The sequence below is a fragment of the Oryzias latipes genome, chromosome 14 (genome assembly GCF_002234675.1).
Source record: "Oryzias latipes chromosome 14, ASM223467v1".
NCBI lineage: Eukaryota > Metazoa > Chordata > Actinopteri > Beloniformes > Adrianichthyidae > Oryzias > Oryzias latipes.
Genome location: NC_019872.2, coordinates 20,698,676 through 20,712,832, shown reverse-complemented (window position 1 = coordinate 20,712,832; position 14,157 = coordinate 20,698,676). Strand labels below are relative to the sequence as shown.

Sequence of the window (14,157 nt, the reverse complement as noted above, 5' to 3'; positions counted from 1 at the left end):
AAATGTTTCAATTTTTCCAGATTTTTTTTCCACAGAATTGATTTTCCTTCAGTTTAATCCATAAAAAATTTAAAATTACCGTCTTTTCAAATGGTTTCAAAGCCAGATAGTTTAGAATTAGTCATTTATATTTTCATGTCATGTTGAGGTTAAAAAAATTATCAAAATGTACCTTCTCACGTGATTTCCAAGCATATAAAATATAAATGTATATTGAAAACTGCTTCAATATTACAAAAAATACACATGCATGATAGCTATTAATAAATATTCTTTATTTAGTAAATTTTTCACATTGCTCTTTTAACATCACACCCAAAAACGTCAATACAAATGGATGTTTATTCTCTGTAAAATCTTTATATTTAGAATTACTGTACACATTTCATGGTACAATCTTTTTTCACAATACTGAAGTGTCACCGAAAAGAAACCAAAAATAGAATCATGACAAAAAACAAAAATAAGACTCCTAAAATTCATCCATAATAACAACTTGCAGAAATTGATTTTTAATTCCTCTGTGTCGTTACCGCCAAAACCCTACAGAAGACCAACACCACCAATCCCGTCTTGGTCAAAGATAACAATTACAGGTATGAAAGTGGAAAGGAAAAGAAAACAGTGTTTGTGTACAAGTGCAACGAGACAGACTACAGAGAAAAAGTGAGAATCACATTTACCTTAAAGGAGAAACAACCCAACAAGACATGGAAAGTACTCCCAAAATGTTTCCATTCTAAGAAAGAAGTGGCAATCAATGCAATCAATTGTTTTCCCAGAGAAAGATGCTGCTGTCGGTGCAGTCAGTTGACACTGGTGGCGGTGAACCATTTTCCACAGACAGTTTTGCTCCTTTCAGTGGCACGGCAGTAGTTGGTAAACTTCTCTTTGAGGAGCTGTCGGTACTGGAGGCGATTGTTGTAGAAGGACTGGTTTCTTTCCAGAAACGCCTGGATTTCATCTTGCGTTAAACAACTGTCTTCATCAGAGGTCACTTCTGAATCATCCTGTATCACGGACACATCCAAGAGTGGAGAGACGCATTAAGAGCCGGTACATATTGACAAACATTGTAGCTAAGGCTGCAAGCTACCACTCTTACCAGAAGTTCCTCAAGACTGGTATTTGCCTCTGCGAGCCTGGCCTGAAGGCTGACGTCCTTTTGATGAGATGTCCACGGTGACTGTAGTGCAACGTTGGCTCCTCCACATACGGAGGAAATGAATTCTTTGGTTTGGCAAGTGTGCATTGGTGTCAGAGTTTGGTCCGTTGATGTCCCACCCAAGACATAACCTTCGCCTTTTTCTCCCTTGAGAGGTGGATAATATTTGGTGTTAGTGTCAGAATATGAGCCGTGTACAGAATTCCTATTTCTAGGTTGTCCTCTCACTTCATTGCAGAACCCTTTGCCCTTCCTTCTCTTCTTTTTACTCTTGCATTGACTGTGTTCCTCAGGCTGTGACCAGCAGTCCACACAGCTGTCTGTTCCATCCTCTTCCTTGTCTTCAGTGCAGTGATGGAGATTTGGGTCGTCACCTTCATTTTAAAATATGGTCATTTAAAAAAAAAACAACAACACACAATTAGATTACGCAGTACTTTTCCATGTTGCTGAAATGTTTGAATTGTCAAACTACTGAAAATAGACCTGTCTCGTCATGGTTGCAGATTCCCTCGGAGCAGGCGACGTCAGAGCCTTCTCGTGACCCGCTTTCACTGCCGTCCATACTTGAAGAATAACCACAGTCGCTTCCGTTGCTGGTAGGGGACAAGTCTGGACAAACACACATCTCTTCTTACACTCATTTTTAGCGGATAAAAAGAAACTGTGTTGTTTTCTAGGACACAGTTTCTACAGGGCAGCAGTTCATTAGACATTAACCTCTAAGTTGTGGGCGGGGCTGCTGGCACGGAGCCACTCCACCCCTCTTTCCTGTCACTTGTAACTGAGAGCTCTCTGTTTACATGCTCTCCCGCTAGCTTACAGACCGTCACAACCTTAATCTAACATCACTGGTGATGCATCAGAGTGGAGTGGAGCAGGGAGCTTGTCACCGGCCCAGCGTGTTTTCTACATCACAAATAAGCTCTTTTACAGACTGAGTTCTTTGTCTGTGTGACGGTGTGGCAACTACTACTGACAACAATTTTGAATAAACAAATACTCAGATATGCAATTTTGAGCTTAATTTTCCTCCATATTCAGAAAAATGACACGTTAAAAAGACAATTGTCTTTGGAGTGGGTTATTAATCATAAAACAGTCGTGATGCGTGTGCATTTATACCTTGTTTGGTGTTATCTGGACAATTGCATGAGGTGTTCCTGTTGGTGGCAGCAGTTTCTTCTGAGCCAGCGTCTTCCTCCTCTTCCTCACGATGGCCACAGGCCTTGCAGCTGCTTTCAACGGACTCAAATGAGCCCTGCGACAAATCAAAGCAGCACTGGACTTTCAGATAATGGAAATGTAGCTAAATAAAACCTTTTTTTTCCCCAAAAACAAACTATGTCCTATTTTTAAAACTCTGATTGTTAGCTGAGGATCACCTCATCCAGGATTTTGTCCTTCTCATCTGCGTCCTGCTCAAAGCCACACTTATTTTTGCGTCGATTTTTCCGCTTCTGTCTCTTCTTCTCCAGCTTCAGCTCTTTGGCTCTCTCCTCCTCTGACAGCTCCTCCACAAACTGCTCAAGTCGACTGATCCCCTGCATCTTTTCCACCGCCATCTGTAGATATGTCAGTGTTAATAAAAAAACTCACGCTAGTGAAATACTTCCTGCTGAAATTACCATCCACAAGTAGCACAGCACACCTCAAAACTTTTCCGTAGTGTATCGATTCCCAAATGGAACAAAATCTGCCAAGTCTGTTCCTCTGCTCGAAGCTTCTGCCAGATTTTGTGCAGGCGCTCATAGAGGTGAATACCCAGACAGGTCAGGACCTCCTCTTGTGCAACATCGATTGTTTTGGCATGCCTCTCCCTGCGTCTAAATAAAGAAAACATTTTAAATCATAACCACATATGACAATGAGGAATAAATCTTTACAGAAAAATTGATTCAATGCCAAGCACAGTGAAAAATCCTGACTTACTCATAGCCTCCTGCAAACTCTGGCTCTGCCCGGCCAAGCAGGTGAGCGATGAAGTCCGTCTCACAGCATACGTGAATGTGCCGTTCATGGGGGCAGCAGCACAGTCCCTCATACAAGGCAGCGCAGTACCCCTTCTCTTTACTGGAATCCACCTCGCCAACCAAGATGTTATACGCCCTTAACACTTTATTCTTGCAGTCCGAGCAAAACCTATTGAGGAATTTACAATAAATATAGTTTTAACATCACAGCCCCAAGTCAAAAAAAAAATTAAACTTGTTATTCTGAAAATCCCACATTTCTCTGGTATTTCTCAGTTACCTGTGTTTACATAAGTACGTCTCCAAAGTCTCGAGGAGACAAGCACTGTCAATGAGGACCACCTCGTCCCTGCACTCCTGTGACATCAGCTCCCACACATCCATCCAGCTGCCACTGCAATACAAGGTCATCAAAACAAAATCACCACACAGAGCAGCAGCAGTTCTCCACTTGGTAACAACTGCAGCTCAAGGGACATACAGTATTTACAAACGTGGGCGTCAATTAAATTCATAAAATCCTGGTCATCAAAGTAATTCTGAAGTTGGCGGCTCATGAAAATACCTCACATGGTTTCATTGTAGAGCAGAAAAAGGTGTACAATTAAAAAGATATCTCAGGTAAGGTTTGAATTTCCTCACTGCTCCCTAACCCCTAAAAGACTAAATTGTACAAAACTGCCTTGGATTTTAAAGACTCACTCCAATAAAGTGTTTTTGTCATTTTTAACATGTTCTTGTAGTATTTTTCCCATGATGGAGGACATATGTAAAATCGTTTAAGCTTAAAATTGTCTGAGTACCGTAATTTCCGGACTATAGAGCGCACTTGATTATAAGCCGCACCCATTACATTTTTAAAGGCTAAACCATCTGTCCAGCTGTAAGATAGCTGGACAGATGGTAAACGAAGGGATCATGGGAGATAAGTGCAGGCTTATGTCCACACCAACAGTCCTGCTCAAAACTCAAGAGGCAAATTTCTAATGAACTCCTGCCGCTCTGCAGTGAATATGTTATGAAAAATAGATATAGGCTTTTTTGTGTGTCCAAAAACAGCATAAACATAATTAAAAGACCACTGGGAACGATTTTACCATCAATCAAAAGTTGGAGTAGGACTTTAATACAATTCAGAGTGATTTTTATTTGATACTGGCAGCAAGATGACACAGAGTTTCGGTTTGGTATTGATCCCAAGTAAAAACCAAGTAGTGCATGACTCATACAAACAAAACAAGCTGCTTTCCGCGAACACCATGTACCGGTAGTTCTATTTGTGTGGTGTAGAGCTGCTCAAAGAGGCTCCGTGTGCTCTGCTGCCAACTAGCGGTCGGAGGTTTAAGTGCAAAACAAGAGTCAGATGCTGAAGGACGCTCATAAATAATTAAATAAACATCGTTTTGACAGCATTTTGAATCGATACAAATGTCGCCAAATGAACTATCGCGATATATCGCAGAATTAATTTTTTCCAACACTTCTAGGTGACACATACAGCATTCCCTCGTTCAACGCCGAAGTTACGTTCTAAAAATAACCTACGATAGGGAAAATCTGTGAAGTAGGAATATAGATGTTTTAAAGTTGTAAAAACCCTCACTACATACTTTATACATTTTTCTCAGACCGACATGAACATGTTAACATATTTCTGTATTGTTTAAACTGTTAAAGTTGAAACCTTCTTAGAAAAATAAGTCCAGTTTTATGGAATGAAAAAGATCTGATTGCAATCAAATAATACAGGGTTTAAAAATAAAGTGCAGAGCTACACTACATAAAACGCAAAACAGTGAGAAAGGGAAAGGAGAACTGCGATACAGCGTGGACCGCTGTACGTGAATTGTAAAGAAAATCCTCACTAAGTGGAAATAATTGCATCAAATGATTTTTGCTCCAAAAATGTTAATTTTTTTTTTCTTACAAACAAAAGAAAGTTTGGTGATACTAAGACATATCACCAAACCTGTCAAGTTTATTGGTCTCAAACTGACTCACTGTTACTGACCGCTAATCAAACTCTAGCTTTCCTTCTACTTCCAGCCTTCACCCACAACCCCCAAGATTTGTGTACTTGTCTCTAGCTTTAAATTAAGAGCAAATCTTATCCCGTTTTCTTAGCACATACTCTCAGCGATGCAAGGTTGTTTGTGAATGAAATGAACACATAAGCATTATTACAGGTGCATCACTCACCCCAAAGGTTTAGGCTTGTGTGTGTCCAGTGAGTGCAACTGGCAGCGCTTGTTCTTTTTACTTTTCGGTATAGCGTCTATCATGTCATTCAACTTTGACCTGGAAATGAGTACAAAGAAGATTATTGGACAAAAATCATCCCATTCAATGAAGCTTCTAATAAGATTTTAGTCTGCAAAACTAAAAGCTTTCTACATCTCTTACCCATGGACATAGAGGAGGGCATAAAGTTTTTTCACATCAGCCAAACAGCTCTTGGTGACACTAAGCATCCCAGTCGGTTTCACTGTGAGGGGCTCCAGGGCTGGGTTCCCTGATAACACTAAATGTGAGAAGAGGCGCTCCACACTTCTTCTGCAGCCCACACATGGCACAAGCTGGGATAACGCGCTGTACACCTCTCTGGTTGTCACCATCAAGGCAACGTTCAAGTCATGCTGCTTAAACTTGGAATGATGCTGAAGACAAGGAAATACACCCAAATCAACATTTTCTTATTTGAAAACAAACCGTGCAAAAGCAAAACACTCAAGATTTTCAACGTCACGAGAAAAGAAATAAAAACGTCAAAACTCCTCACCTCAGAAAACTGCTTCCAATGAGAAGAGTTCATTTGATTGCTGTCAACGTCTATTGCACTATCAGAAAACTCCATCACCATCTAAAAATAAGCAATCAAACAAAACAATATAATCACAGAATTACAAAAATCCCAAATACATCTTAGAGAAGCATTTGCACCTTTCACACCTCTTAAAACAAATTCTAGGTTTTTCCAATATAGTTTTCTAACATTTTTAACCGGCGCCACAGTGGTCATCATAGCTCTGTATTAGCTTTCCTGTATTTGTATTTTTGCTTGGTTATTCTCTTATTGTTAACCTGTTTTTGACAATCGTGAACTTTTTCTTACATGAAATGAGTGCAGGCCTGACAGTCTTTTTTATTTGGTCTTATTCTACCACTTTCTGGGTCTGAAGCGGTCTGCATCATTTACACCATCAGCTGTTGTCACTTAGGCCGCCTTTACACTGCATGGTTCAAGTGACCCAATTCCGATTTTTTCCTCTCACGTGGCACAGATCGGATATGATCGGTGAACGTGTAAGCAGGAAAAAAGCGCATGGATTCTGTTTTTCTCTGATCGGATACAGGCCTCTCTCATATGTGGAAATAAATCGGATACGTGCATTTGCGTGTGCCATGTAAGCAGACAAATGGGATATTCCCCTGTAAATGCGAGTCGTACCTCAGTGACATCAATTCGGGAGACCACCAACTGAGATCACATGACTTATTAAAGTGCTTTTGTGCGCTGATTTTGCTGCCAGCGTGTTACCTTTCAGCCTCAGGCTTCAGACCGAAGTAGGAAATCGCTGTTATGTCCGGTCCGGTCCCGGTCCGGACGCAAACGGTGACTAATGAAGCGGGACACCGTTGCTATGGAACAGGCTAGAAGCCGTTTATTTCTTTGGGTGGCGTGTATGATGGGGACCGTGTGTGTGTGTGTGTGTGTGCGCGCGCGCGTGCTTGCGTGTGTGTGTGTGTGTGTGTGTGTAAGGAGAGAAGGGGGGTGAGCACGGAGCGGGGGACTGTCGGAGAACCGTAAATTAAAAATAAGGTGTCTCCCCCAAAAGTTTTGGAGTCTTTCTTAGCCCAATCTGGAGGCTGAGGGTTCAGAACGGAAAAGTGAACCCCGAGGAAATCTCCCGTGCGTTTCTGACTACGGTCAGAAAAGAGAAGTCATCGCGCAGGAAAGGTTCAACACTTGGATCAAACTGTTAGTACAGCACGTCTGCAAACACTTCCTCATTCAAAACTCAGAGAGAGCCGAGCAGCCCTCCTTTTTTTCCTCCCCCGTGCATCCCCTCTAGTCTGAAGCGCCCAAGGCAACGCCTCCTTCCATCGCCGCCTTGCCTCCATGTCAACCGCAATCACAAAAGTCCAAAAGAGGTCCGCGGAGTGCGGAAATGCTGCTACGTAGTCCTCAGAACGTCTACCTTTGATAGTTTCAGCATTGTATAGTGGAAATGCAAAAATCAGATACGGGTCACTTTTAAAAGATGATGTAAGCGAGTCGTCAAAAAAAATCGGATATAGTCAGAAAATCGGATATGAGCATCAAGACCTGCAGTGTAAATGCGGCCTTAGTTACAACAAAATGCCACAGGAGAAGTGACCGGAGATCGCAGGAAAAGCTGAAGAGGTCCTCAGAGTTTGCAGGACTCTTTGAAGATCCACTCCAATGAAAATTGTGTTTTTGGTGTTTTAAACATGTTGGGGCTTTTTTTTTGATGGAGGACTTAGAAAGAAAGTTAAGGTTAAAATTGCACTTTGTAGCCTAACGAGCCACAAGCGTCCTGCTCTGCTCCATTCGGATGCATCCACTTATAGACAAATAGAGCCACGTACATCTTTTTTTTGCTTGTCTGAGCTGGAATCTGGATCTAAACTGTGCATTTTTGCTGAACCGGTAATGTTAAGTTGGGGTTGGGAGGGGCTGTAAGCTAACATTAAAAAAAAAAAATCCAAGCACAGGGATGATGGGAAATGAGAGGAGACTTACTCCACACCAACAGACCCACCCACAAGTCGAAGGCAAATTTCTGATGAACTACTACCGCCTCACAGAAAACTAGTTGTTCCTTTTTTTTTTTAATTATGATCATAATTAAAAGACCACTGGGAACCCTTTTACGAGAGACCATTGGAGTGGGACCCTAACATAAGGTGACAATACATTTTTGGCAACCAAGGGCTTCAGACTGTGACTGCTAGAGTTTAAGAAGCTTCCTCTCATTTTGTTTCTTTGCAAATTTTGAATTTTATTAGCCTCAGGTGAAGGCCTTACAATTATAATGGTTGGGCCGGTGCATCCCATGACCTGAGTTATAATCATTTGACATTTCATTATCAAATTTCACATCACTGCGAACATTAGCAAGAAATGGTAAATGTGTACAAAGAACAAAAGAATAGAGGTAAACTGGATCAAACACGCAGGCTTACCGTGAGTGTGTCATCGATATAGAGAGGAATTTGTCTTTCTAAAAACGGGTAATCCTCCTCTCCCTCTCGGCAAACAGCGACCAGGCGTGCCATGATTTCTACCAGTGTCCGCTGTTGTGAAAATCGCCTGTGGGTGACGCACAGGACACGGACTTAGCAGGTTCAGCACGAGCACAAGCTACACCGAGCTAGTGCTATTGCAAGGCAGGTCATCGACGAATGACAATCCCACTATCTAAGCACACACAATTCAGTGCATATTGTCACTTTAACGTTTCGTTCAACACGTAGCATTGAAAGGCACACGGTCACAAACAACCTGATGGCTGCCTAAGTGACCCAAATGCATCCACCTGCTTAAAATAACCGAAGAACTACGAACAAGCAACAACCACGATCAGCAATAAAACATGGATAAATTGTATTTGCAAGCGCTTCCCCGTTGTTATTAACACAAGCGTAGAGTTTAGCTTGTGTCTTATCGTTGCAGCGTTCACTAATTACGCCGGCAACCCAGTAACAACTGACCAAACAGGTTTAGGTTAGCTTGTCGGCTAATTACATTAACCAATTCAATTAGAAATAGTGATGTACGACTGGCAAATAAAATGGGGTTTGATTACCGTCGAGTTGAATTTCTTTAACATTTAAATCTTTTTGTTTATAAACATATTTTTGTCCAAGTCTTGTCAATGTTAGCAAACTTGCTAAACCTCCTTGTTAGCAAAACTGCTGGAGAAGCTAATGCTAGCAGGCTAATCTGAGCTAATATAAAGTTTAACTGAGAGGCTAATTCACGGCAGACTTTCGTCAGTTGTTTGTACTACTCACAAAATACTGAACGGTATATGTTAGCTTCGTAAAAATAAAGACAATATTTGGCTAATGAAAGCATTGTGTTAACAGACCTTCGTGTGACAATTTCCGTAAAAAATAAACAAGTGCGATAAGGCGTTAGGTTGCTACGGTGGCGGAATCTTCATCACTGATTTCACCTTTGCCCTGCAGCACGTAACGACACACGTCGGCATGGCTGTGGCCTCCAGGGGGCGCAGTTCATTTCATTTTATTTAATTTCATTAATTTATTTGGTCCTTTCATGAAAATTATTGAATGTCCAATATATTTACAAGTTTGTCATACATTATTGAAAATTGTCATGGTTAAAAAGGAGCAGAATTGAAGAATACAATTCTTATAATTGTCTGCTCCCTTTTAAATATTGCATCAAATTTACATTTCTCACACAATCACCTGTGCTCAAATTCATCATATGCATTTCAAATAAACACAGTAAATACATTCCATGCATTAAGTGCATACATTCCAAACATTCAATTCAACAGTCACGTTTGTACAATTTAATTTGTTTAGCTTTATACAACCATATAAACTGAATATTATTTTGATAACTTTCTAACTGATTCTCCTGGGAATTCCACATTTTTACCCCTGCTATAGACTTTTGCTTTAATGTTGCTCGAGCAACATTCCTTGTCCTTCATTGTCAGACATAGAACATTGTGTTGTGCTTCAGCCATATATAGTATATACTTGCCCATTCATTGTCAATGAGATGCACCTTTGTTAGAGGAAGTCAAGTCACCTGAGAGCAATTTACCAATTCAGGATAGATTTAGACAAAAAAATATAATGGAGATGTATAGAAATATCCTTGTCACATTATGACAACTTGGTCAACCATTTTGCAGTTAATGACTTATACGATTCACTGATGACTAGGTGTTTTGAGGAGTAAGACTATATGAACAGTGAACCATATAATACATTTTGATCAACATGACATAGACAATTGATAATGTAGCAAAGAACAGAGAATTGTACAGAATCATTTGCATGGATGTACTAAAGCAATTGCAACTTGTTCAAAGAAGTGAGAAACTGCTTATATGATGTCATGATGGCATCATGATATGAAGATTGAACAAATAATTTTGGGAATTTCATTCTGATCTGAGAATTGTACTAAAGCGACTGAGAAAAACTGTAATGTCAGATGTCCATGTCAAATAAAACAATAAACAGATAAATTTCACAACAAACTAAAGTTTTTCAAATATGTTTCTTCTACTCAAAGAGTTCAAGGGCACAGTAATAATTGCCAACATCAGCAGCACATGAAATGCACTGAAATTAAGCATTAGACTTTAAATGATTTTCTTTGGATGTATATCAAATTAGTGGTTTTTCTTTTCTTTTCAAGGTGATTCCTAACTTAAGTGGAGATTTGGATTTAATGATACGTTTAATGGTACATTAGCGAGATACAGATTCAAACTTTCAGCCATACTTTTGCTAAGCTTAAAATAAGTCAAGAACTATTTAAATTGGTACCACAGAAAATCTTTTTTTCACCACCAAAATGAACATTTATTAAGACAACATTGGAGCTAATTTGGACTATCTGATTTATGATTCTCTTATAGGACTTGTAATTCTTTTAGACAAGCAAAATATTTTGGTTTTATGTAATAAAACTGGAAGTAAGAGCAAAACAAGGCACAATTTGCTTAGCTTGGTAAATTCCTTTTATTTTGGGCATTTTTTCCTTGTTTTTTTATTAAGCTCCTGATGACTGTCTTGTTTTTTTCCATAACATCAATTGCACAGACTCCCCCCTGTTCTCCCTATTAACAGCTCATTAGATATTGTCTTTGTTTTCTTAAAAACAACATATTCAAAGAAATACAGTACAGTAGAAAAACAATTTTTAAGACCCACTGTGATTGTTTTTGATTATTTTGTGTCTCTACTTTCCCATAATAAAGGACATTTACAAAGAAATTTAAGACAAAGATTGTGTTTTTTGAGTATTTCTTTATTCAAACCATGGGGAATCGGGAACAGACGAAAAAAAATGCCATTGGAAAACGCCTGCAACAGTGAATGTAGGTGCTGCAGCTGGGGCTTTGACAATACATTGACTATATATAGAAACAACATGACTACTTTCATGTGATACTAACTCTCCATATCTCAGATGTAAATAACCCATTCATGTTCCCCCACCAGATAAAATGACATGCAAGGTGACATTTGATGCAACAATTTATGTGAATAATACTATTGTGCATCTAATTTGGCATTTTTTTGTTTGAATCCCCATGTCGTCCCAGCAAGATGTCTTCCACCATGCTCTGTTGTTTGCACCCTCTTTGCTTTAAAAAGAAGCACAGCAACAAAGCCAAAATCTGCAGCCAAAACAACCATGAACCCCTATGTCTGTTATTCAATTCTATCACTTATTTTAGATTTATTTATTGAGAACATGCAACATATAAAAGAGGAACAATATACATGTATAGGTTTGGTCTTAGATAAAATGCTCATATCAAGTAAGCCAATGCCAGTTTTACAGTTTGCCAGTGAATTATAATGCATTACATGCCAGATAACACCAAATAACAATGACAGAAAAATGCTTTATGTACTTATTTCATATCCACAAAAACAGGCAAATCCTTTTGACACAAAAACATGTACAGTATAAAAAAACCACATAGGAATAAAAGTGTTTAGAGCAAACAGTTACCTTTTTTTATGCATATCAGTACCCTGAAAACATTCAAAAACTTCACAAAAATGTTACCAGAATTTTACTGTAATTCCCAAGATATGCAAAACATGTACTAAAATGCAGTTGACAAACATGTACAACAGTAGAACAGACACAGAAAAGAAACCATCACTACCAAGTGTGTCTACAACCATGTTAGTCAGCCCTGTCATGACATTAGCAAGCAGGAAAAACAGAAGCTGGTTCCTGTGGACAGCTTTGATGAGGCAGAGTCGCTCTAGTCCGGTCGTATCTGTTCTTTCCTCCTTCTTTCTGCACAGACTCAGGGATGAAGGTACGAAGGGGCAGCCAGAGGATTTCTTTGAGAACAGTAAAACCATATCAGCAACCCCAAGACAGGACATAAAAAGCAAAGACTGACCAACACTCCAGATGACAAAAGGCAAATTAGCCAGTCTGCGAGACACTGGCTCCACAAAGGTCTGACAAGCAAACAAAACACAGTACAGAAAAAAACTGCAAAACAAGAGATTCAACAGCATTTTAAGCCACTCTTTAACATGAAACCTTGGCTGCATCACATAGAGTCCAAACTGAACTCCTATGAGATAGATGGCTACATTGCCGACTATAGAAAAGATGCCCTCCTTGTTAGCATGCAGGAAGTCCTTCTCCCTGTCGTTGTTGTGGATAAGGAAGGCCTTGAGCTCTGAGGTCTCCAAAGTGAACTGATACAATCCACTGAACAGAAGAGCAAAAACCCACAGCTGTCTGCTTGGTAAAATAGTCAACAGTGCAGAAGCCACAATTCTAACCATGGCCAGAGTGAAGAAAAAATTCCAGTGGACGCCGTATTCCGTCACATGCTCCTGGTAGTCGGCCAGTTTGACACTCAGCAGCCTGGCCAATCCAAGAGCAAGCAGGGGCCAGACAGACACTATCTGCTGTGTGACATGACCCATCCTTGATCCTGAGATGTTCTTCCTCCGTGCCTCCGGACACACAAGAGCATTAGCAAAGACAAATGCTCCAACTCCAAAGTCCATAACCCCTGTCCCATAGGTTTCTGTTTTAGCATACCGCCTCGGGAAGACGGGAAAGTCCACGGCCAGGATGCTGATGGCTGTTTTCACGTTCACAAAGACGCGAAAGAGAGTCACAAAGGGCACCTGGTCACACTGAACGGGAGTCTGGAGGAAACTGCTGGCAGATTTCTGTGCAGATCGATCAGTGCTGAGACGAATCCAGCAGAACAGACCAGCAGAAATGAAAGCTAGGCTAAGAATGACTTGGTGAAGAACGCTGCTCAGAACTGTGCAGGACAGGACCAGAGGAAACACCAGTACGAACACATCCAGGAACATGTGGGACAATGGCGGCAGAGGCAACACGACAGCCCCTCTGGTCTGGTAGCAGAGAATCAAGAGGAACCCTCTGATGATGAAGCAAAGCGGGCTGAGAAATGATCCCAGCACCACCTCCTCCAAACCGGTCCCATTGAGATTAGCGACAAAGGCCTCCTTAAATTCCTTTTGAGCCATTTCCTGCAAACAAAACGATTCATGTGACAAAAACATAATTCTATGTTTCTATAAATCTGAATAATTTAAACATAGAAACAAAACCTTTAACATAAAAGCAGCTGATGCAATTTCAATATGTGCAGAGCCAGGTAGATCAAGTTTTTCCTACTAGCATGTTTGTTTACAGATTAGCTGGTTTCAAGTTAAAGCTTCAGAACTAGTCTTAGAAACATGCAATCACTTAAAATTGTATTTAAATATCTTTATTTTTGGCTAGTTTTACCTTCTACTTTTCCAGTCAGTATTTCATTGGCCGAAGAAGTTCGGACAGCGTCGATTAAGTATCTGTCTAATGTTTGTGCTCCTGATAAAGTCGTTAGTTCTTTTAGCGGCGAAATCCGGACAAATGTGGGTTAGCAGCAATAACCCGTTTACCGCATTTTCTCCTGCCGTGCGTTACTGTAAAAGGTAAGAATAAATACATAATTCCAACATAAACCCAAGGACTACACGAGAACTGGATATCATTTCCGCATTGGCATCGACGCATTCAGGCTAACTCGGATATTTTGGAATTAGCAAACGATGACAGTAAATCAATCAGCCACTCCGTGTGCGTTTCAGCTCGGTATATTTCTATTCCAGTTACCAAAAAACAATTTAACAACTATCTAATAATGATGAAATACATTAGGATTTTTTAAACCAATGTGAGTTGTGAATTATTGTCCTTTCCAGTGTCATCCTGAA

The 14,157-nt window shown here is 40.1% G+C and overlaps 2 protein-coding genes across 3 annotated transcripts; both read right to left on the bottom strand.

Annotated features, from left to right (window-relative positions):
- Window positions 1–254: 254 nt before the first annotated feature.
- Window positions 255–9,371, bottom strand: ggnbp2 (gametogenetin binding protein 2). 2 transcript variants are annotated; one of them, XM_004076606.4, is made up of 14 exons: window positions 9,255–9,371; window positions 8,347–8,473; window positions 5,918–5,998; window positions 5,542–5,795; window positions 5,338–5,436; window positions 3,419–3,532; window positions 3,098–3,307; window positions 2,817–2,991; window positions 2,551–2,730; window positions 2,291–2,426; window positions 1,652–1,777; window positions 1,394–1,539; window positions 1,106–1,312; window positions 255–1,010 (listed from the first exon to the last, which is right to left on the bottom strand). In XM_004076606.4, exons 2-14 carry the CDS (start codon window positions 8,437–8,439, stop codon window positions 807–809), a joined length of 2,025 nt encoding a protein of 674 aa, XP_004076654.1. In that variant the 5' UTR covers window positions 8,440–8,473; window positions 9,255–9,371; the 3' UTR covers window positions 255–806. The 2 variants fall into 2 exon arrangements, with proteins under 2 accessions (XP_004076654.1, XP_020564698.1); XM_020709039.2 differs by lacking the exon at window positions 9,255–9,371 and adding an exon at window positions 8,970–8,988.
- A 1,796-nt stretch (window positions 9,372–11,167) lies between these two features.
- Window positions 11,168–13,967, bottom strand: pigw (phosphatidylinositol glycan anchor biosynthesis class W). The gene is made up of 2 exons (XM_004076605.4): window positions 13,691–13,967; window positions 11,168–13,428 (listed from the first exon to the last, which is right to left on the bottom strand). The coding sequence occupies exon 2, from the start codon at window positions 13,423–13,425 to the stop codon at window positions 11,953–11,955; it is 1,473 nt and encodes a 490-aa protein (XP_004076653.1). The 5' UTR covers window positions 13,426–13,428; window positions 13,691–13,967; the 3' UTR covers window positions 11,168–11,952.
- Window positions 13,968–14,157: the final 190 nt, after the last annotated feature.

Bases quoted from the DNA above. Each gene is read 5' to 3' on its own strand.
- pigw (XM_004076605.4), bottom strand. From the start codon at position 13,425: ATGGCTCAAAAGGAATTTAAGGAGGCCTTTGTCGCTAATCTCAATGGG.
- ggnbp2 (XM_004076606.4), bottom strand. From the start codon at position 8,439: ATGGCACGCCTGGTCGCTGTTTGCCGAGAGGGAGAGGAGGATTACCCG. The intron at 5,999-8,346 runs GTAAGCCTGCGT...GCTTATTTTTAG, and splicing joins ATATCGATGACACACTCACG to ATGGTGATGGAGTTTTCTGA. The intron at 2,731-2,816 runs GTGTGCTGTGCT...ACATATCTACAG, and splicing joins CACTACGGAAAAGTTTTGAG to ATGGCGGTGGAAAAGATGCA.